The 21482-nt window shown below is 42.3% G+C and overlaps 1 protein-coding gene across 4 annotated transcripts in view; it reads right to left on the bottom strand.

Moving 5' to 3' along the window:
• MITF (melanocyte inducing transcription factor) overlaps positions 1–21482 on the bottom strand; it is a 112873-nt gene that overhangs the window by 49535 nt on the left and 41856 nt on the right. For all 4 annotated transcript variants that reach the window (XM_049826507.1, XM_049826508.1, XM_049826509.1 and 1 more), the window contains one exon: positions 1832–2078. In XM_049826507.1, the coding sequence (XP_049682464.1) occupies positions 1832–2078 (247 nt within the window). The remainder of the gene's footprint in view (positions 1–1831; positions 2079–21482) is intronic.

The following is a 21482-nucleotide window of genomic DNA, read 5'->3' as shown; positions in this document are numbered from 1 at the left end:
GTATTTCTTTTGTAATCGTGAAGGACGAGGATTCAGGTTCAAGTCCTTCGCGTGAAGTTCCCTAGGAATGCTCTAACTCATTACAGATTTGCATACAAATCCTCTGACAAGCCAGTTCCTAGTAACCCCATTGGTAATAACCAAGCATCACTTTTCAGCTGCAGCATCTTCTGTAGTTTGTCTCTCAGAAATAAAGGGCTGCCTCCTCTCCTCTCTCATATGAAGAGGCAATTGTAAAATGAAAAATATAGACAACTGCTAGTGCTTCTTCAAGACATTACACTTGTTCCTTAACACTAAAATATCATCAGAAAATAAACACTTTCCTACAAGATTTCAGAGAGGTTTAAAAAAAACCCTAAAATTCACATCATAACATATTAGGTTGATAGGGTGAAAGGGTATAAAAACGCAACATATGCTTATTTAACTAAGTGCATTACAAACAAAAAACTATTTCATAGCACCTACACATCTGCTAGATCTGAATTATAACTACAGTGTCATAACCCGGAAACAAGTTTAACAAATTGTTATACACAAACATTGTGTGTAATGCAAAAACGTTAGACAAAATAGCTCTTCCCAGTCAATTTCGGACTCCTTACTATATGCACATGCACACGCACTCAAAGTATATCATATTTAATTTTTGATAGACGTGTGTGTGTGTGTATGTGTGTGTATATATAATTCAAAATTCAGCTGTTGCCTTTTTGCTCCTAGATCATAGACCATACTTGAGTATGACTCTAGTGTCCCAATTAAGTATTAGTTTTGGCACAGTCAACACACTACCGTAATGCAGATTCAATAAATAAAAGCACCCTACGTTTTCTCCATAAACCCGTCACACAGACTGCCTCAAAGTCCTGAGCCTGCAAGCCTATTTTAAAACTACATCTTTGAATACGTATCATTGATGTATAACAGCGATGAGCAAACTACAAGCGGATTGTAACCAAGCTCAGTGAACTTATCTGGTAAGAATATGCTTACTGACTGATAGCGGTTACTAAACATCAGACTGTAATAAAAAAATTTAGCAATAATGCAGAGCAAATAGGTAACTCTTCAGAACTAATGACAATTTTCTTTTCATGAAATATGTCAGCAAATTTCTCCAAAACATTTTACATTCTTTTACTCACACATTTCACATTGCTTTACTCTACTTGGACTTAACCAGTGCATGAAATTATCTCTTTTCTTACAAATGTTCACGTTTTTCTCCGAGTAATTAGGAAGCTACATCCCCTTTGACAGAGGGATACTAACAAGCTCCTACAGTTTCCAGTAGGACAAGGAATCCAAAGCTACTAATAGCAAACAAGTCATTTAAGCAAAAAAGGATTACAAAGGCTCATTGCAAGAGGCTGGAAACTCACCCTTATTTCAGATTAAGGCTTTCTGAGGAGCTCTTTTGTAATGAGTTTTGACTCCATTTTACAAAAATATTTCATGGTTTTCTTTTAAAAACCAAAATATTGATTTGAATATCTATTAATAATTTCTTCTTTTTGAAAATAATTAAGTACTAGAAAGATGGAGAAGTATTTTCCAAAGGGAAAACGACGGAAACATTAGTTTTGTAACAAAACCTGCCTCCCGAGATCTCAAAGTTTAAAGAAAACAAAAGTGACACAAAGTTTTCAAAAAAGTTTTTCTGTTTTTCACTACCAGGATGCCACAACAAGCTGCAAATCAAGCCAGAGCGCAGCTTGTTTGCAAAATTTCATCGCCAAAAATCCCTATAGCCACATTCCTATTAAATACAGTACGCTTAGATGAGCAAGAGCTCCTAGACGGAAAGGCAGAGAGACCGGCGTACCTTGAGGACCTCCATGGGTACCTGGGTGGCGGGGGGCAGGCTGGTGGGGACGCTGACGTTGATGGCAGGTGTCTGGCTGACGGGTACGCGCTGCTGCATGAACTGGGCTGCTTGCTGCTTCTGCTGCTGCTCCCGACGCTCCTGCTCCTGCATCTGCTCACGCATGAGCTGCTGGCGTAGCAGGATTCGTGAGGTCATGCTGGAGGAGCTTAAGGGAGGCTTGGAAGCGCCAGGATGCTCGGAATTGCTGTGGGAAGACCAGAGAGAGACAGCTCAGCTTCCACAAGCGGGATCACGGCTCCAGCGGTCGGAGCTTGCAGAATCACACCAGAACGTGGGGCGGGATGGGTGAGGATACGCTGCACCATGCGAGGGGGAATTCGGAGCCGACCTACTTCAGGTACTTAGTAGCCACATTAGGCTGCCTTAACTTGGCTGCAGCTAACCATTACCAAGCGCCAATATCCAGCTGTAAAGAGCCATTTGCTGTTTCAATTTTTACAGCAACCATCCACGAGAAGAATAAATGCTTTAACGGATAGCAGCAGGCACTCGTATTCCCTTCTTAAAAAGTAATAAAGGACTGTATCAAGTCCAATGATGGATATAGATAATACTCCAGGTCTAATGATCTAGCTCAACAATAAATAGATTAAATAAATCTACCTCTCCCAGGAAAGCAAAACATAACAATGTTCAGTCATTTTCTGCAAAATACTACCTTGGGGTTGGATTCGCTGGTGGCGGCACTCTTCATAGCTAGAAACCAGACCCGAAAAAACCCAACCCAACTCCCGCTTGAGGCCTACCAGGATCTCCCAAGCACAGTGACATATAAGAACAGGCAGAAAAAACAACAATAACGGCTTGTTTCAGTCACACTTTATAAAGCATATCAGGCTGGCCCAAGCTAGCTCACTGCTTCACCGCCTAAGAGCTATTTCCAAGCCACTGGCCAGCAGGGCTTCCTACCAGACAGCATGGGACAAACCATGGGACTTCGCCATGGCCTGCAGGGAAACCTCCTGAAGCAATCCATCATTTTGTTGGCCCTCAGAACTAAAATCTGTTTAGAAGATATTTCTGCAACATAAGGCGGAACAATGAGGGTATGTAAATACCAAGCTGCACATCCTTTGAGGGAAGGATGTTGGAAGCGGGTAAGAATACATGACTCCATATAAGAAAGAGCTGCAGTGCCTATAATTCAGGATATTTGGGTTCTGATTCTGACTGATTGCTGTCAGCCCATGGAAGGAAAGGGCTCATTAGGCAAAAAGGATGCAGGGCCACGCCTGGGGAAGCCAGCAGTAACCCTCCGGCTCTAGGAGGAGATTGCTCTTGAAAATCCCACCTCTGGCTCCCATGTTTCGGTGCTACCTGCAGGATGCTGACCGGACAGCTTGCAAAGGAGTGCAAAAGCATGCAGCCCTTCCAGGTCTTGCCTGGAGGCTGAGGCACCAATTGCTACTTGTGCTTGGACAACCGGAGCCAGCAACGCTGGAAGTTTTCCAGCTTTGTTTAGGACTGATGTTGAAAACAGTTCAGAGTCGAAACGAAAAAGGAGAACCCACACTTAGTCCCCCAAGAGATCAAACTCTGCTTTTCCAGAGCACACATTTTGGGGGCAGGGAGGCAGGGGACCATCTTGCTATTTAAGACCTGTCAGGTTGAAAGATTCACAGAGACACTGATCCTTTTGATAAAACAAGAGAAAACCTTTGTGGTGAAACTAATGCAGCTGTGGAATAATCGTACTAATTAGCTGCTCAAGACAAGTCATTGACTGTGATACTTGTAAAAAACACCACCCTTTCAATTAAGGGTGAAGCATTCTCACATCTAAACCCAGCAGCATGTATCCTGGCTGCACATCTGAAGCACTTGCACATTTCTAAACTGAGAAGATGCTTTATTTCCAGGACTAGGACAGTTATAGGTCAGTGGTCTCCCAATTTTTTTGATCATGCACTGCTACAAGGAAAAAATATTTGAGCGTGCACCCCCAATATATGTATATTTATTTATTTATGAATTACAAACATCTATTACTGAAGTAGCTAGTATTTTCTTCCTGCCCACCAATAATATTGCGCACCCCAATTTGCACACCACTGTATTTGATGAGCAAAAAAAAGGAACTCAAATGCTGCTTTTAAGGGAGGATTCATTCTCCTCATGTTGAGGAAAAGCTTATTTTGTATCACACTAAGCAGGATTCTCATTTGTATGTTACCGGCATTTTTTATAGATACCTTATTCTGCAAAATTCATAACCCAGCAGTTCCTCCCACCTTCTTTCATTTTGAACTGTTTCTCTGCCTACCAAAGCCAAGTGTGCTAAAAAACATCTCAGAAGAACCTTCCCATATACTAAAATTTTGGGGAATGCGAGAGAGAAGGAAGGGAGAAATTATTTCCATGGCATTTCAAACAGCCCCTGCTAGAAACCTCATATGGCTCACGCAATTACTGTACCCGCTCACACCAACAACTCTCCTTAGAGCTTCCTGCAGATGAGTCAGGGGTCTACTGTTGATTGAAAATTGTCAACAAAAGCTGCAAGTATTGCGTCTTTAAAAGAAACAATAGTACCAGAAAATGCTGTTCTGCCAAATTCTTCCCCAAAGAGCAGAGCCTCTTCCAAGTTTTACTTCTTTTGCAATTCTGCTCAGTATTTTAATTATTCACTGGGAAAAAATGGCTTAGATGTAATTAGGTAGGTAGTGCAAGGTCAGGCAATGTACTTTTTAAACAAGTATCAAAAGAAGAGCAGACACCAGCAAGGGGAAGAAGAGTCTGATCTTATTCACATCCAGAACACCAGATTTTGGTGGCCAGATGAAGGGCAAGGAAAACCTTGAGAGGAGATTACTGTATGTCTTGTTCATCCTTATTTCAAAGAAGCCAGAAACCAGCGTAGCTACAACAGAGCCACGAGCTCAGCAGACGCATCGTTCTCTTATTTATGAACGTTACAATTATAGGCAGAATAGAGGCGCACAAGCGCTGAACGCAGGCAGTGCTGGCACCGACTTGCTGCCAGACCGCAGCTACTGCCATCAACATATTTGAGTTGAAATAATGCTTTTATCTGGCATAAAAGCTGCCACGCAACACCTGCCTGCCTGAACAGACACTCCTGTCACAAGCACTGCAAAGGAGACTGGACAAACACAAGACAGCTCCTGCCATGCAGATTTCCCGTTATTTATCCCCCGGGGGCTGTAAAGCTCCTGCCACAGGCAGGGTGGTCTCACCGCACCAGCACTCCTTCCACTGATCAAACGTGGAAAACTGTTTGAAACTTCGGTATCTCCTCCTCTAAGCCTGTCCCATGCACAACACGGACCATCCTCCTGCCCAGCTTCCCTTCCCCACCGCGTCTGCTCCTCTTCTCAACTGCAGGGCGCTCCGCACAAAGCTCCAAGGTGGAATGGAAGATGGTTTGGGTTTCATCACTGTGTACCCTCCGGAGAGCAAACAGGAGAAGGTTTGTCAGAAACTCAGTTTTCCAATCAAAAAAGCAATTAGAAACTTGTTATGTCAAAGGCTTCATCAAGAGAATTTTGAAAATTCATATTTTTAAAGCTTCTTGACCTTTATGTGCTGCTGCACAGGCAGATCTTCTCCTGTGATCAAGCACGGTGCCTCGTACCACAGTACGACCCAGAACCTGGACACGTGGATGCAAAACTCTCATACGTGAGCTGATTCACCCCCAGATTATGTAGAGTCGGTAACAGAGCCCACACACACAACTGATACACGATGCGATTTAGATACTTCCTGCAAACATGGTTTATAGATATCATTTAATTGCAATAAATGAAACCAACTCATCCCTTTAATTGACATATGATTAAACCAGTTATCCATTAGCAGTCTAATAAGCATAGTGTAATACAGACTGAGAGTTATTAGTTATGAGTGTCATGTGCCAATCCAATTAATCATGAAGCGATAACGTTTTATTAAATAAGTTTAAATTACATATCCTTTGCTCAGATGCCTGGGAAATGTTAGTTACTGCATACATAAGTTATAATGCAGATGGCCATTGCATAACAAAAGGCAACTGGTCAGACTAAAATCAAGTTTGATTTTGTTGCCGGCAACTCAAGAGATTACAGAGACCCTATCTTTTAAAGCCTTATCCACCTTCCCAGATGGATACTGATTATTTTACCTCTGTCTCCTTGGGCAAAAAGACAAACTAGTCTTTTGTTGGTCAGTTTTGTTTTAAGATTCTTATAAACAGATCAAACAAGTTATCTAGTTCACATGCATTATTTACATGAGTTGTCAGGTTTACAAACATTATTTTGCATTAGCTATGTATTTGTTAAGAAACCTCCCTGGAGATTTTGAACTGGAAAAAAATATTTAACTCAGCTTTGCTTTTTAATTACTGTTTTAGAATTTTATTGCTTTTTTTTAAAGAAAAAAGAAAAACCTCCAATGTAAGGTTTCTTAGACAAATTACAATAATTAAAAACACAGACCAACTCCTCAGACCCAAAGCTTCCTCAAACACAGATGAACAAGAATAAAATAAAATGCATTAAAAAGAGCTTTCAAAACCACTTGCTCTGGCAGGATTGACTGCCCTGCTCTAAGCAGAGAAATGGCACACAAGAGGGAGGCTGTTGCTCTCCTCTCTTCGTGCCAACTGTTTGTTAATGGGTTAGTCCACAAAGAAAATCAGCCAAGAAAAGCAGATTTAGCACCACAAGAAATCCACTGAGCTGCACCAGATCTCGGAGGTCAGAGGTAAGAAACAACACGGGATTTAAATGCTTGTGTTTCATGTCTTACCCTTATCCCATTCATAATTATTTATAGAGAAAAGAAAGGCATCCGCATTTATGGATCTAACATTAGCATAAAACTATCCTGATCTCTAAAGCAAGCAGATGAGAGGTTGCCAACGTTACAACTCAAATATTTGGCTTGACCTCCAGAAGGTATTATCAGAAGAGACCACTGCACAGCTCCCCTTCCAACACCCCTCCTGTTCAATGACCACTAGAGTTTCCTCAAAACTAAAGTCTGTTCGATCAGATTTTGTTTTCAGTCTCTCTACCAAGCAGTAAAGCCTCAAGAAACTTTTTGTTGCCAGTACGATGTATGTGGCTGAAGCAACAACACTTGTAGCAGCATTTAACCTGCCAGCCACCATCGCTGTTTGCCACAGAGGGGGGGTGACGGAAAAATGGAAGGATACCAAAAGAAAAAAAATAAAAGCAAGAGGGAGCCAGATTGCCTTCCAAAAAACCCAACCCCCAAAACCAAAAACCCCACAAACAACGAAAATGTCCCCTACTTAATCTCTTCTCCCCTATCTTCAGCTAAAGCAATGGATTCTAAGTACAAGAAAACTACGAGGGCATTTTCCCTGGAGCACTTTGTACTTCATTCCTAAAATTTAATAATTGATTGTGGGTTACAGCGATGCTCTACTCACCACGCCAACTGGCTAGCGCTGCTTAAAGTATCAATGTTGAAAAAAAAAACAAAAACCAACAAACCAACAGTTAGCACCCTGGCATGTCCTTTCTTGCCAAGGACACTGCAATAACAAACGGTGTGGAGACCTTTATCAGCCTTTATAATAAAGCAAGGACTATGTTTCAGGCCTATATATGAAAGAAGATTTCCATGTTTGAAGGTTACATGTTCAAAGAGACACGCTGCCTGGTGTTATATCTGCTCCATCATCAAGGTAAACATTTTTCTGTCCCTCCAGTGTTTGGTTTTTTTTTATCCTGACCTGCACCAGCTCAGAGCTGCTCTCCTGCAGCAGCACTGCTTACCCTACACCACAGGCTGCACCCGTGGAACAGCCCTCAACCCAACAGGCATCCATCCATCTACCCGAATGCACTGCGTGCACCTGGTCAGCAGGGGGAAAGAAGAAAAAACCCTCAACCATCCACCATGCAGAATTACTATCCAGGAGCTAAGGGCTGAATTACAAATCGAATTAATTCAATGGATACACTTGTCTTAAAAAAAAAAAAAAAAAAAAAAACAAAACCAACAACAACAAAAAAAAAAACAACTTCATTTAATCCTCAGCTAAGAATTTTTTTAAGTAGCTGTACACCATTTAGTAGTTTTCCATTTTTCTTCCTGTCTTTAAAACACACCTTCACAAGCTGCTGAACATAATGCTTTCTGAACTTAATGAAAACCTCTCTCATGACCCAGGAGCACTCAGTAAATAATTATTAAGCTCTGGAGGTGGCTTTTGCATGAGCATTGACTTAATAAAATTCCGTAAGTTGATCTGCTTGAATGCCCATTTACTTGGGGACACAGCTTGCAGCATAGCTTGGAAAGCTTGATCACCACCAGATTAAGGAACAAGGTAAAACTAGAGGTTCAACCTAGAAGCTGCAAAGGTCACATTTTCAAATCCTTTACTACTGTTCCTGTTAAAAGGGAGATGAATAATTGCAAACCAAGAGTGCCCTCAAAGATTTCTATATAATAATCACTATAATGCACCAAGTCTTTTTATGCCTAAACCGAACCCTCAATAGCCCAAATGTGTGTTTGACATGAAGTTTCAGAAGGGGGGGGGGGGGGAGAGGTATATACAATAGTAATTTTTTACACACGGAGTATTTTATAAGTCTTCCCCTTCTGAAAGTCACCGTCATTATCTCAGCTGGTCAGCCACAGCTCCTGTGGCTCTGCAGAAGACAGTGGCCAGCTCCCAAGCACAGTACTTTTAACTCCCAGAACGCAACCTCCATCACAACAAATCAATCACACAATCTGCTCACGGTGCTGTCGCTCCGGCAAAGCGCCACTTACAGACAGGAGCTGTCAAAGGAGCAGGGCATGAACATCTGAACTCTAACAGCTTCCATCTTTTCCCCCACCCCTCGTGTCCGAGGGCTTTCGCTGAGCACCCCGGGGTGAAAGTCAAGCGGAGTCCCGGCCGCCGTGTTTCTAGGGGTGGCTCCAGATAAGGACCTGGCAACTCCAATCCCCACAGAGCAGCAACACGGGCAGCGATGCCCGGCGCCTGCCGGCCCTGCAGACCTGTGCAATCCAGCACCTACCGAGGAGAAAAGCAGCTGGGGGTTGAGGCAGCCACGCACAAGGTCTTCAGGTATCATGAAAGGACTCCAGAACAGCTGCGAAGTTCGGAGTCAGCATCTCGCTACGTCTTGCCTCACCTGCACAAAAGTAGTGCACAAACTCCTGATGGAGACGGCCCGGAGCAAGGCGCGGGTCTGCAGCAAGCACAGATAAATGCCAGGCACTACCAGGGAGCTGAGCCTGATCCTCAGACCCGTGCCCAGGCGGCTGTACCACCCTCGCTGTCCCACGGACCGACAACCCGCTGCGGGCCTGGGAGAAACAGAAGACGCGGGTTGGCGTTGAAAGCACTTCTCCCCTTCGTTAATTAAAAGGGGTGTGATCGGGTCATTAGTGCCATCAGAGAAGTGGATAAGGGCTGTCTGTAACGGCACAGTTTTCTCACGATCTTTATCGCCAAAAAGAAGAAGGAAAAGCGTGAATGCAAGACAAATTTTTTTTCTGGAACGTAACTCCTTCACGTTCAAGGTTCACCAGGTGGAACCTCCAGCCAGGAACCACTGGAGGTGCACCTCACGAGAGCTAGACATACATCTGTACCAGTACAGAGACTCAATGTGACTGTGTACACGCCGTTTCCCTAGTTTCACCTCTGCCCAAACAGGCTGAATCCCTCAGGCAGAAAAGGAGCAGGCAGGTGAAGGACACCTACACACACAAATACCTCAAGCTCCCCAAAATGTTCCATGAAGGGTTAAAGGAATTTAAAACGTAGCTGACTGCATTACCCAATATTGGTTTGGTGCTCTTTCTCAAACTTTCAAAGCCATCACAAACTTAGAGAAGATATTACCCAAAAAACCAAAAACAAACAAACAAACAAAAAAAAAACCCCAAAAAAAAAGGCATGAGGCAGGTTTGTCTTTCACTTGAAAGCCTGACCTTGTCAAAAGCCTTTTGAACCATTTTTCAGACATCACATCTATGGGTACTTCCCTCTCTAAAGAGCTCTACACACATTTGCAAAACAAAAAGCCAGATAGCTAAAACAACCAAGAGGTGATAAAAGAAAGAGCAAAGAGATAACGCTCCACTAACAACCTCTGTAGTTCTTGATTTTGTAATATTGAATTTACCTTCTTTTATCTGGGTAAACAGAGAAGATAACACCATCGCTGCAAGGGAAGATGACGTATAATCACTGCGCTTTTTGATACTTTGCAACTACCTAGTGCCCAGTTCTCACTCCACATCACCTTTCCCTAGTCGGATAGCAAGTTTATTCACAGAGGCAGCCCTGCAGAAACCAAGACTTGACCGTGTTGTGTTCACAGCTTGTACTCATCATCCGCATGCTCAGATTCCCTCCTGGCCAAAAAGCCACCACGCTCCTCGAGGCTTACGGTGACCCAGCAACTCCCAGCCTAAACCCTTCCGCTCATCCGAGGTTTTCTGCTTACTGACTCCACTGTTACAGTGCTATTCAATGCTTTCCAAAGACGACGAGGCAGCTCGAAGCCTCGTCTCGCACAGATGACATCCTCGCTCTGGTATGCTGAGCAAACAGGATCTTAAGAAACAAAAGGGAAAGTGTTTATGGAAGATTTGCTTTAAATGATTACGAATGCCAAACAGTCACAATGAAAACCACCAAGTGAATTCGGTGCTCCATACGTGATGGGTCTGTGTTATCAGCATGTAGGACTTGCTTGTTACCGTCAATACCATGTGCAAGGGGAAAAAACAAGCCCTAACACATTACTGCAACAAGTCTAACATTAAAATAATCTTGGACAGGTATTATGCAAACTCTGACTTCAATCTCTAGCCACAACACTAACTGTTCATTACAGGACCTGATCTGATCAGGGAGTGTCTTCAGCAACTTTTCTTTCTAACAAAGCAACTCTCCAGACTGCAGAAACCAATTCCTCAGCATCCACACATTTTAAACAAACTTCAGTTTGAGAATCCTTAAGCATTGCTTATAGTCCTTCTACATCTTTGGCTATTTGTGGAGGAGTTACTGGGGCAAAGAGGGTCGTTTTACTGTGCAGGCTGAATGACTGGGGGAGGAAATAAGCCTTAAATAAGCAACAAGTTATTTTACCAGCCATGTGGATATTTACACTGCAATTGCGACTCGCAATTGCGGGACAGATGTACCAGTCTTACTGTCTTGGGAACCCTCAGCACAGACAGGAAGGTGGGATAAGCTCCAGCTGTCCGTGTAAGAAAACATTAATGACGTTTACAAACTTGCTAATTGAGGCTGAGAGAAAGACAGTTGTTCACCGGAGGAATCGCTCAACTACAAACAACTAGAGAAAAGATGGCCTTCAGATCCGTTGCTTAGGCCATCTGATGTGACCTACAACATCCCTGATATGGAGTAAATCCCAAACCAAGACTCCTGGAGAAAGCAAGCCCCAGCAGACCATCAGGCAGCACTGCTATGCTACCACTGGATCCAGCAGCATCCTCAGTTCAGCCACATCCAGCAATAAGGTCTCTCTCTCCCCAAGTACCTATCCCAAATCCCGACCACTCCCAGGGATTTCCCAAGACGGGTACGGTGTCTGTGCGCTTACAACCTCCGGGTGTACACTGTGGGTCATGTCAGAACACCTCAGCGTCTGCTCTGCAGCTGCACAGGATGGCTGGGGTAGGTCAGTGCAAGTGTTGATTAGAGGACCTCTTCGCCCACCATCCAACAGCTCTAAAATCTATTTTAAGTTCATGACATCTACATGAACTGCAGTCTTTCACAGAAATACTTAGTGTCGGTTTAACTGCTGGAGTACTGGGGAATTGGCATCTCCAGGGACTGTTCTGGCAATTCCCCCCTTGGCCCCCATAAAAAAATTCTGCACCTTGTTTCTAGCCAGAAACTGTTCATAAACACCAGAGAGAGGGAACGAGGAAAGTAATTACTTAAACTTGGGGTGACATGTAAATAAAATATCAAACCAAAAACATAGTAGAGAATGAAGTCTCAACCAAAATAAAAACACACACGCAACATTTATACTTTCTGATTTCACAAAGCATCAAAACATATACTAGAAGATCCTCCTTCATCTATCATGTCTTTTCTTAACACCTGAAATACAGCCCTGCTAATACACAGCCTTAATTTCATTTTGCAATCATCCCTTTGTTCTGCATCTTTCTTATGTTGCATCTAAAAAGCATAAGCTCTTCTGAAAGAGGAGACCTCAGGAAAAATCCTCAGAAACAACTTTATGCAACCAAATAAAATCTCAAAAATTAATACAGCTGCTGCAGTTCTAGAAAAAGGCTATTTTAAAGTAAAACTGTTCAGCATGGTCCATGTTTTGCACAGTTTAATGACAACTAAGTGAGACATGCTGTCCATGTAACTTGCTGCAGGAATACCAGTCCTTAGCTTTTCAAAATATATTTCAACTATTGGTTTATTTTTTTAAAAAAGCAGCCAACTCAAAACTATTTACAAGCCTTTTTGTTAGACCCTCTTAATCTCTTCTGCACTGCCAGAAGCATAGCACTTGAATGGCTATTTCTGTTCAAAGCTATATTTGTTGTGGAACTACTGCAAACTCCTGAATCATGTAAACAGTGGCAAGAGCCAAAAAATGTTTCACTGGACTTGAAGTTCACATCTGCCTTAGTTACTAAGACAAAAAATAAAGGCAGGCGCTTAGTTTATAACCAATAAATCCTGCAAAGACTACAGTTAATCACAAATTCTTGCAACAGGGTTTTGTTTAATCTGGTTTATTTAGCATTTGTGACCTTGGCAAAGTACCTGCGGGAGCACCCACCATTACTGTGGAGCGGCAATTCACACCTTCTGTTATTTTAGGCTACAGCAGACGACTATACAGCGCTACATTAGTCAACCAGGTTTATAAACTTGCAGCAAAGTCACCTGGAAATGATGTATAGTTCCAGACTTGCTGGAGCCCAGCAGCCAGCAGTATTGCTGCCCCTAAAAAGCCATATTATACCAGCTCTCAGTCTGGACTTGGTAGCAGCTGCGTATTTCTGCAAAACAAATGTTTGGCAAGCATGCTGCTGGGAGCAAAATGACTCTCCTATTTCTTTAGCTTCTTGGTTCAGAAAGGTTAGCACTACAAACCATCCCCTCACCTCAACCTACCACTTTAGATGCAAACTTCACCTTCTCTTCACTTACCTTCTTCTACTCCTCCTGGTCCTCCTCTAGCAGGAAGAATCCCCAGTATTCCCAACATGCTGGAAACTATAAAAAGCCTTAAAACAACAACAAAAACCCACGCAGGTGCTTGATCTCAACTTCCCACAGATTTCAAAGAGCTACTACTGCAGGCAAGGACAAATTCTGCCAAGTGGTCTTTGGCACTGAACCACAGGTATGAGGTGCTACAGGTATGAGGACAAGCAGCATATTTTTGGATAAGAATAGGACAACATTGGTGGATTAAGGAAAACCAAAAAATGTCTCCTTCATTATCCACAGAAAAAGTCTGGATTAGATCGTAGTAGCCTGTTTTTCCCATACAACCATTTACTGAATTCAGAAATTTAGCAGCTGCCTGATACCGAGTTGCCAATATGTGCCTAATACACTGAAAATATTTTTCACACCCTCTTAGAAAGGCCGCTGCAAAGCCACATTCAGGAACTGCAATTGGTTTTCCAAGTACTCAGGGGAAAAAAAAGAATAGAAAAAAATAAAACCTATTTTTAGCAACCTCCAGAACAAACAAGATGATTTGTTATTCTTCTTTTGTTTTTAAAAGCAGATAATAAAATGTCTTGTCCATTTATAATTGCATTATCTAACACTTAATGTAGTTTAAGATTGTACAAATCCGTCAGGAAGAGTCAAAAGATATTCTACCTTAAAAGCGTTAACCTTATACGTCGTTATAGTTCGGTGTCTCTTCACAGAGCTATAACCCGGCTATACAAATCCTAATCTTAATAGAAGGACATATATTTAGTTCTGCCTAGAACTGACATTGTAGACTACTTGAAACTGTATTAAAGCCAGTATTAACCTGTACACACTCCAGGGTACAGAAAATGAGCATCAGCTGTCAGGATGCTGAAGCTATTCAATTAACACTTGCACAGTCAAAGCGTTTGCAATCCTATTCACAAGTTATCAAGAAGAAAAGAAAAAAACAAACAACAAAAAACACCCCCCACAAACCACAAAAAAACCCAAAACAAAACCAACATGCCTGGGCTAGGGAAAGCCATCTTCTGCAGAATTTCTTCTTGTTTTGCTAGCTCCCAGACATCTCCCTTTATACACTAGATGGAGCTTTGTCCCCTGCTTCCCCAGCCTGCTGGCCAGCACTGCACTGAGGTGGGGATGAAAAGGGTAAAGAGGCAAAGGGTGAAACGCCAACCTCACCCCGGATAAATAGAGCGCACGAAACAGCTTCAGGAACGTTGTGATACCAAGCGAGTACCTGGGCTCTCACCATGCCCTCCCTGGTCCTGGTCCTCTCCCGCTCCCATTAATCTCTCGTTCGAGCACTGTTTTGTCATTTTCAAAGAATCAAAGATTTCAAGAACTCCAAATCCCAAACCACGCTGCAATTTCTACCAGCCTTCACTATGGTCACGAGGCACTGCACCGAGTTCACACCACATGAAAGTTACATTGCTTTTTCTCCCCTTCTACAGGGACAGCTTTTAAGCTTATTACCAGATCACACTCCTGAACTGCTCACTAGCTTTCCTGGATCCCTCTTCATATTCCCACTTAGTTTCTTTCAAAATAAGCTCTTCAGCCTCCTCTCTAGTAACCTGAAACATCAGTTATCTCATGCCTCTGCTAAGGCTCCAGACTTGGAACCATTGACACTTTCGGGAAACAGCTCATTGACTCGAGTAAAATTCCCCTTGACTTGTATTTGCTGGATTTGGTCCGTATTGTTTCAGAACACAGTTCAGGAGAAACAGCTCATCCCTTCTGGTGAGCTGCCACAATTCCATTAGGATCTTTCAAAGCACAACAGGATATGGTCCATCATCAGTATTTCTATGATGAATTTAAACTCAATGGGACAGAGAAGAGCCCAGGGGAATGAGTCACTCCTAATGGCACAAGTGGCCAGCACTGCAACACAAGGGTAAAAATCAGTGGCCTCAGGCTGTATCCGACAAGTTAATACCAGAGAGGATGGAGAAGCACTAATGTCCGTAGTACAAGATGTCTTGTGGGCAAGGGCTCCTGCGTGGGCACCTCTGCTCAGGAACAAGGAGCTGAAATTGAGGTGACGACAGAAACAAGAGCCCACTTTACAGTGGGAAGCTAAAGAAAAGTTTGGCATTTTAATCTCACAAAATGGAGGTTGACGGGGATGAGTGTTGCTGTCTATAAATACAGCAGAGAAACAAACACCCAGGAGAGAACAACCCTGGCATTTCACCAAGCGATATAAACCAGCTACGAACAAGATTAAATTGGTACCAACAGTCTCATTCTGAGAAGTCCAGTCCCAAAACCATTTCCAACTGGAGGAGTGGCAAAGGAACAACTCGCTTCTTTCCAGATAAAGACTCATTGCCTAATCAAAGTAGGGCACTGTGGAACGAAGCAGCCAGTAACGAATTACAGGCCACAGAAGATGCCCTCTAGCCAAAGGCTCCAACAGGACAGATGCAGGAGAACACAAACTCTTTGGCAGAGCATACGGACCTGAAGTAGCACTGGAGTATGGTATTGCACATCACAGGAGCTGTTGCCTTCACAGGTATCAATCAGCACGGCCAAACGCAATCCTTCTGGAAGGTGAGCACGCTAGCTTGAACGGGCTTTGCAGCGGGTCCCACCAAAACAAAGATGCTCTTCTAGAGCTACCAGCCCATTTGGACCCTAATGAAACACTCGTCATATCATCTGGCACGCTGGGTCAGCTGGAAAGCAAGTGTCAGCAGTCATCATGCTGCAATTTCTTGGAAGTTCTCTCCTCCCCCTCGCCCCCACCTTCAGGGACGCTGTTGCCCGTATCCTCTCCCACATTAGCCCAGCTGAGTGAGCCAGAGTTCAGAAGTGTTGAACTGAAGCAGTAAATAATACCTCAAAAATGCAACCTCTCCTTTCTAACTAATTCAGAAATAACTTGAGTACCTATGTCACCACTTCGCAAGTAAGGGGCCACAATTTAGCTGACTCCACCTTTTGTGTCTGGCTGCTACGCTATTCCCCAGATTTCTCGCTGAACCATGCAGAAACCAGAGGGGTCCGGTGCTTCCTTAATGTGGGGCAGACGCAGGTTCAAATGGAGTAAAACAATGGATAAGACTAACTTCAAGTACTAAAATTAGGAAAAGGTCTGAAAATAGGCTCCAAATAAAGGTCATTTTTGTCATGCAAAAGTTCCTCCAAATCAGTATTTTTTAAATAGGCAAAAACTCGCGTCAAGCTGTACAAATAACTGACATAATAGCACAGAAAGAAAGCTAGAGTTAGAAAACTGTGGGAGCAGGTGATGAAAAGGAAAAGCTGTTATTTGTTCACATCAGAATGATCAGCCTCGGTCCCTATTTTCCTTCTGTTGACCACACCACGTTATCCAGTTTAACTGGCCCGCACAGTCAGCATCAAGACATTTTGCCTAAATCAAGTGTTCAAGTAGGTCACCAGTTTTGAGCAAAAAATATTTGCTTCTTTATTCAGTCAAGGAACAAAATAAAAATAGGAAAAGAAGTAAAAGGCACACCTACTCACACTTTCTAGGAAATGGCTCCCTGACCAGCCCAGGGGTACCTCTAGCAGTCCAGACTGGACAGCCAAAACTGGCCGGTCAATTTAAGTATTTTTTCAGGTCAAGATGTTTATAACATGCATATAACTTACAGCAGACTTTGACAGAGGAAGAAAACTCACATTCCCTTCCAGGAAGTTTGCTTTGCAAGGAGAACCAAGCCAATTTACCTTCAAGAGTCTTAACAGCAACACCTTCATTTGCCCACCACTTTCTGCCATCCTGAAAAGCTGGAGTTCTCATGCTTTAAAGTACCAGGCCATATGGGCTAATCTATAGAAGCCCACCTGCCCTTTCTTTCCTAATCCAAAGAGCATGGGTTCTCCCCAACACAAACAAGGAATACCTGCTACAGAGACAACTTAAAGTACACAGAAGGGATGCAGAGAAAGAGATTTAATCCAGAGCAGATGTAAGAGGGACACCTTTCAAAGACAAGAACAGCAGCTGAAGGGTTCAACAGCCACACATCATCTGACAAAGATGCCATCACCTGTAATGATTTTCAACACAAGGATTTTGAGCGGAGCCCCTTAGGGTACTTCCCTGGGGACACACAGCCGGAGCAGTAAAGACAGAATTTGAAACCACATCTCTAAATCCCAGTAACATCCACCCTCTGCAGCCAAGAGTCATGCATCTTTCATTATCCTACCTGGCACCGACAAGCAACACAAGACGTAACTGAAGGTGAACCTGCCAGGCTCTTGCAACACCTGCTCGCAAGTTTAGCAGGGAAGAACCCTTTCAGTCTGTTATATCAGCATAAAAACCCAAACCCTCAGCATCCCGCTGCTGTTCAACGTCCTGGACTTGCCATCCAAAATTTCCACTGAAGTTCAAAAGTGGAGCAAGATGAAAACACCTTCGCTGGCCATGTTCTTTCCAGCCTGGGAACAAAGAACTTCAGCCTCCGGTGCTCTTTCAATACAGCCTAATTTATTCTGAAAAAAGTAATAATTAAGAAGTACACAAAACCAAAGCATGCAACCTGAAAAACACCCTCCTGTCTGGCAGAGCAAGCGCTTTCTAAAGACGCTTACATTAGCTCATGCTGCTAGAGTTGTTTTTTTAAAAATAATTGGGGGAAAGCAGAGACGATCTACAAAATACACAACAATGTTAAGCTGAAAATGTTACGCTGAAAAAAATAAAGCAGATCAAATGCATAAGGTTCTAATGATTAAGTCCATATATAAAGTTGTTTGAAACTGAATTCTTTAGTATTTGAACACTTACGTGTGAGTTTTTAAAAATCAAACACATGTTTAGTACTACTAAAAAGCTGGCGCATTAAATCTTTCCAGACTGGTATTCAAAAATTCCGTGAAACAAGAGCAAAAAAGCCCTAGGCAAAAAAACAAACAAACAAAACAAAAAAAAACAAAAACAAACAAACAAAATCAAATTTCACTACCCATGCCACCACACGCCTCTGCAGAACCAGCACTAGGTAAATTGGGCATTGCAAAGTTAGCCAGAATAATGCAGTTCCCAGGCAAAAGGCTTTTGGTTTTCAAACAGCTCCAAGATCTTGGTTCTGTAGCGGCCCTGAACAGGATTGCAGATGAAGCATTAGCAAGTGCCAGCAAGGGAGGCGCTCAGGACTGTGATACCAGCAGTCCTACAAGCAATAAAACAACCTTATGGTTATGATTTCAGGTAAGTTGTATCCTCCCTTATTTAAGGAAAACCTCAATATGCTACCATAAAAAAAGGGAATAAAAGGCTACTGCAATTCCAGTGAATGCAGAAGATCATAGTTTGAGAGGGTGAAAAGCCTTCTTCATGCCCACATGCAAGTAACAGACTGAAGTTGGTAGGAATCGTCTGATTCACCTCTAGGAGAAGACCATGGCACTTTCAACACAGCTTAAGGAAAATAAGCTGAGAGCAGTGTCCTTAAAATGAAACCACGCCACAAAAATCCCCAAACCACTCACTGAACCATGGCAACTCCCAATGTATTACTGTAAGGACATATTACTACCAGGATAACTCATGGATAAGACCCATGTTTTAACATCATTCTCCTGTGCTGATACTCTCCCACCCTGAACGAAAAGGTACACCCCCCAATCTTGCTTCCTGGGGTAATAGGTACGCAGAGACCATGCTCCAGAAAACCTGAAGAAGTCAGTTGTGTTTGAAATTGGCCAGCATGTTCTAGATTTAGCTGCAGCAGCTTAAAAACCCAGTTTCTAACTGATGTATCGTTTTCTCACTGCATTATTCAACAGCGGCATCATTTTATCAACTGCCCAAGTACTACCCTTCAAGAAGTAATATACAAGAGCTTTTCTGTAATAAAGTTTTCCATCATAACTAGACCAGCAAACCAAAAACTGATATTGGCAGAAAATTGCCAAGTTTTCTATCGCAAAGTCTATCTTTATAATTTTTAATTTGAGATTAAATGCAATAAAACTCTGTGGAACTAACAAACCAAATATACAAATACAAGGTGGGACCCACACTGCATGCATTTTTGTATTGGTTAACATTACACATGCATAAAAACTTAAATAGTGAACTTCAAGCCAGAATGGCCGAATCATATGTTTTCCTTATTCCAATTAAAAACATTAATATAACTATTTCCAGTGGGGTTGGGAACCTATAGATGCATGGGAAGAAGACAAGGAAATGAAAAAGAACCAAACCAAAGTACCTACAGAAAACAGATTTAAAACTGCATTTCTGCATAGCAATAGAACAACACGCTGCTTGGAAACATCCTTCTATTCCTATTTAACATAATGGTGGTAGGAATTACTGCCAAAGTAAACTTCAAAAATTTGTTTGCCATGGAGGAAAACCAAGCGAACTGAAGCTCTATGTGCAGAATCTCGTTTCAAGAGTGTGAAGGTTTCTTTGTTCCCTTTAGTGCCAGGTCATTTCAAACTTTTATGTCTACATATTTTACTGCGCTTGCAAAACCTTTATTAAAAAAAAAAAAAAAAAAAAAAAAAAAAGACAGACAACTGGAAGATTAAAAATTAAAAAAACACTCCTAAAAATATAAAAAAAGCTCTGCTAGATGTCCTGTGTAAAAATAACATGAAGTGCAACATTTTTCCTATTCTATCAGTCTACTCCCAAGAGTTTGGCATCTGAAAGCAAAATATTCTTTCATGTAGCAAAAAGAGAAGGCCTGTTTTTTGAAACAAATGTTTGCATAACATCCAGGAAAAAAAGATATATTTACAATTTTAATACAAATTACTCCATCTATCCTTTTAAATGGCAGTTTCTGACCATTAACAACCATAAATACAGATAAGACCTTTTATTCAACTATCATGCTAAACTTCAAGTTTCTGTAAGCAGCCCGATAAAGCAGCTCAATTATTCCTCCCTTGCTTATCTGTTATCTAAAACCCACAGCCAATATCATTTCAGACACCAGAAAAATACTTGGAACTTTCTATGCTGTGGCTCAGCCGCCCCAACAGATCTCTATACACAAACAAGAGTTTTCTTTCTCCATCTCTGCTTTCTATTTAGGTCTTCCTCATTTCCATGGTTTTAAGTCCATATCTTCAGCACACAAACATCTAGGCAAACAGCAATTTCAGAAAGTTTGTGTTACCTATTCAAGGTATTTCTCGTGGTATTCGCCCTAGTAACCTTAAAACGTAAACTCAAATTGCGAGGTCAGACTCTTAACTGCTGCAGGATTGGGGAGAAGAGAGGCAGATTTTGATGAGGTTATTAGAAAGCAACTTTCACTGAGCGTTTAATTACAACCTCAAATTCAAGCATACATTCAGTGCATCGTAACCAAATTTAGCTGGGACATGGTCCCAAACCCACGGGAATCAATAGGAGTATTTCATTCTTACTTCCCATGGACTGATGCTCCTTTGGCACAGACTATATTTGACTACAGCATTTTCAGCTGAAAACTCGCCTGCCCATACTGCATCTGAGGAAACCGCACCAAAAGGACAATCGCAAGGCAGCGTCGACCCCACCACATACAGCATCAGTTCTGCAGTCCACAGCATTTGCAACAGAGCAAACCGTGAACCAGCTGGCTGAACATTAAAGCACACACAAAGGTCTTGTGCATGCTTGTTAGGCTGTTTTGTAGAAGAAAAAGAAAGAAGCAGGGAAATACTACCCTGTGTGAGTTTGGGGGTTTTTTTTTGTTGCAAGTCAGGTAATTTCTCAATTTTATTCCTACCTGGCCTAGGAGGGGAGAGGGAAAAATGAAACAAAATGATCACATAACACTGCTTGTTCTCCCAACTCCTGCAAGCCAGCTGCAGGAGTTGACGTGCAGACACAACCTCATGCTGGCACCAGAAGTGACAATTGCTCTGTACAGCTCTGCTGCAGCTTAGAGAAGAAAAAGGACCAAGAACTTACCCAGGGAATTCATTCTTTCACGTTTCGATCCAGCAAGGCAAGAGCTCACTGGGAACGGTGCTCCTGATGGCCACAAAACCAAGACTAGACAGAAAGGTCTTAGTAAGCATTGGCTTCCAGAAACTGCACTTCCACTCCTACCATCCACCTCCTAACCCCGCCGCTGCATTTGTGGCTGCCTTTGTTAGAATACTTCTGCAAATGAAAACAGATGAGTAACTATTGCTGCTTTAGCAAACTCCCAAGCCCATGGTCACTAATAATAGCTTTGTTCCTTTTATTACTAAACAAAACCAAAAAAAAAAAAAAGTTTAAATGCTTGTATAAAATGCACATTGCTGAATGTTTTCTTTCATTGATCCAGTGCTGTTTCCCATACGAGCTTAGGCCCAGGTCTCTCGAACAATTTATGTGGATCAACATAATGAGGAGCAATCTCAGGCTTTTTGAAGGGATGTCTCTCACAAAAA

Source organism: Accipiter gentilis, chromosome 23 (assembly GCF_929443795.1).
Source record: "Accipiter gentilis chromosome 23, bAccGen1.1, whole genome shotgun sequence".
NCBI classification, from domain to species: Eukaryota; Metazoa; Chordata; class Aves; order Accipitriformes; family Accipitridae; genus Astur; species Astur gentilis.
Note: the sequence above shows the minus strand (reverse complement) of the source record. Positions and strands in the feature narration are given on the sequence as shown.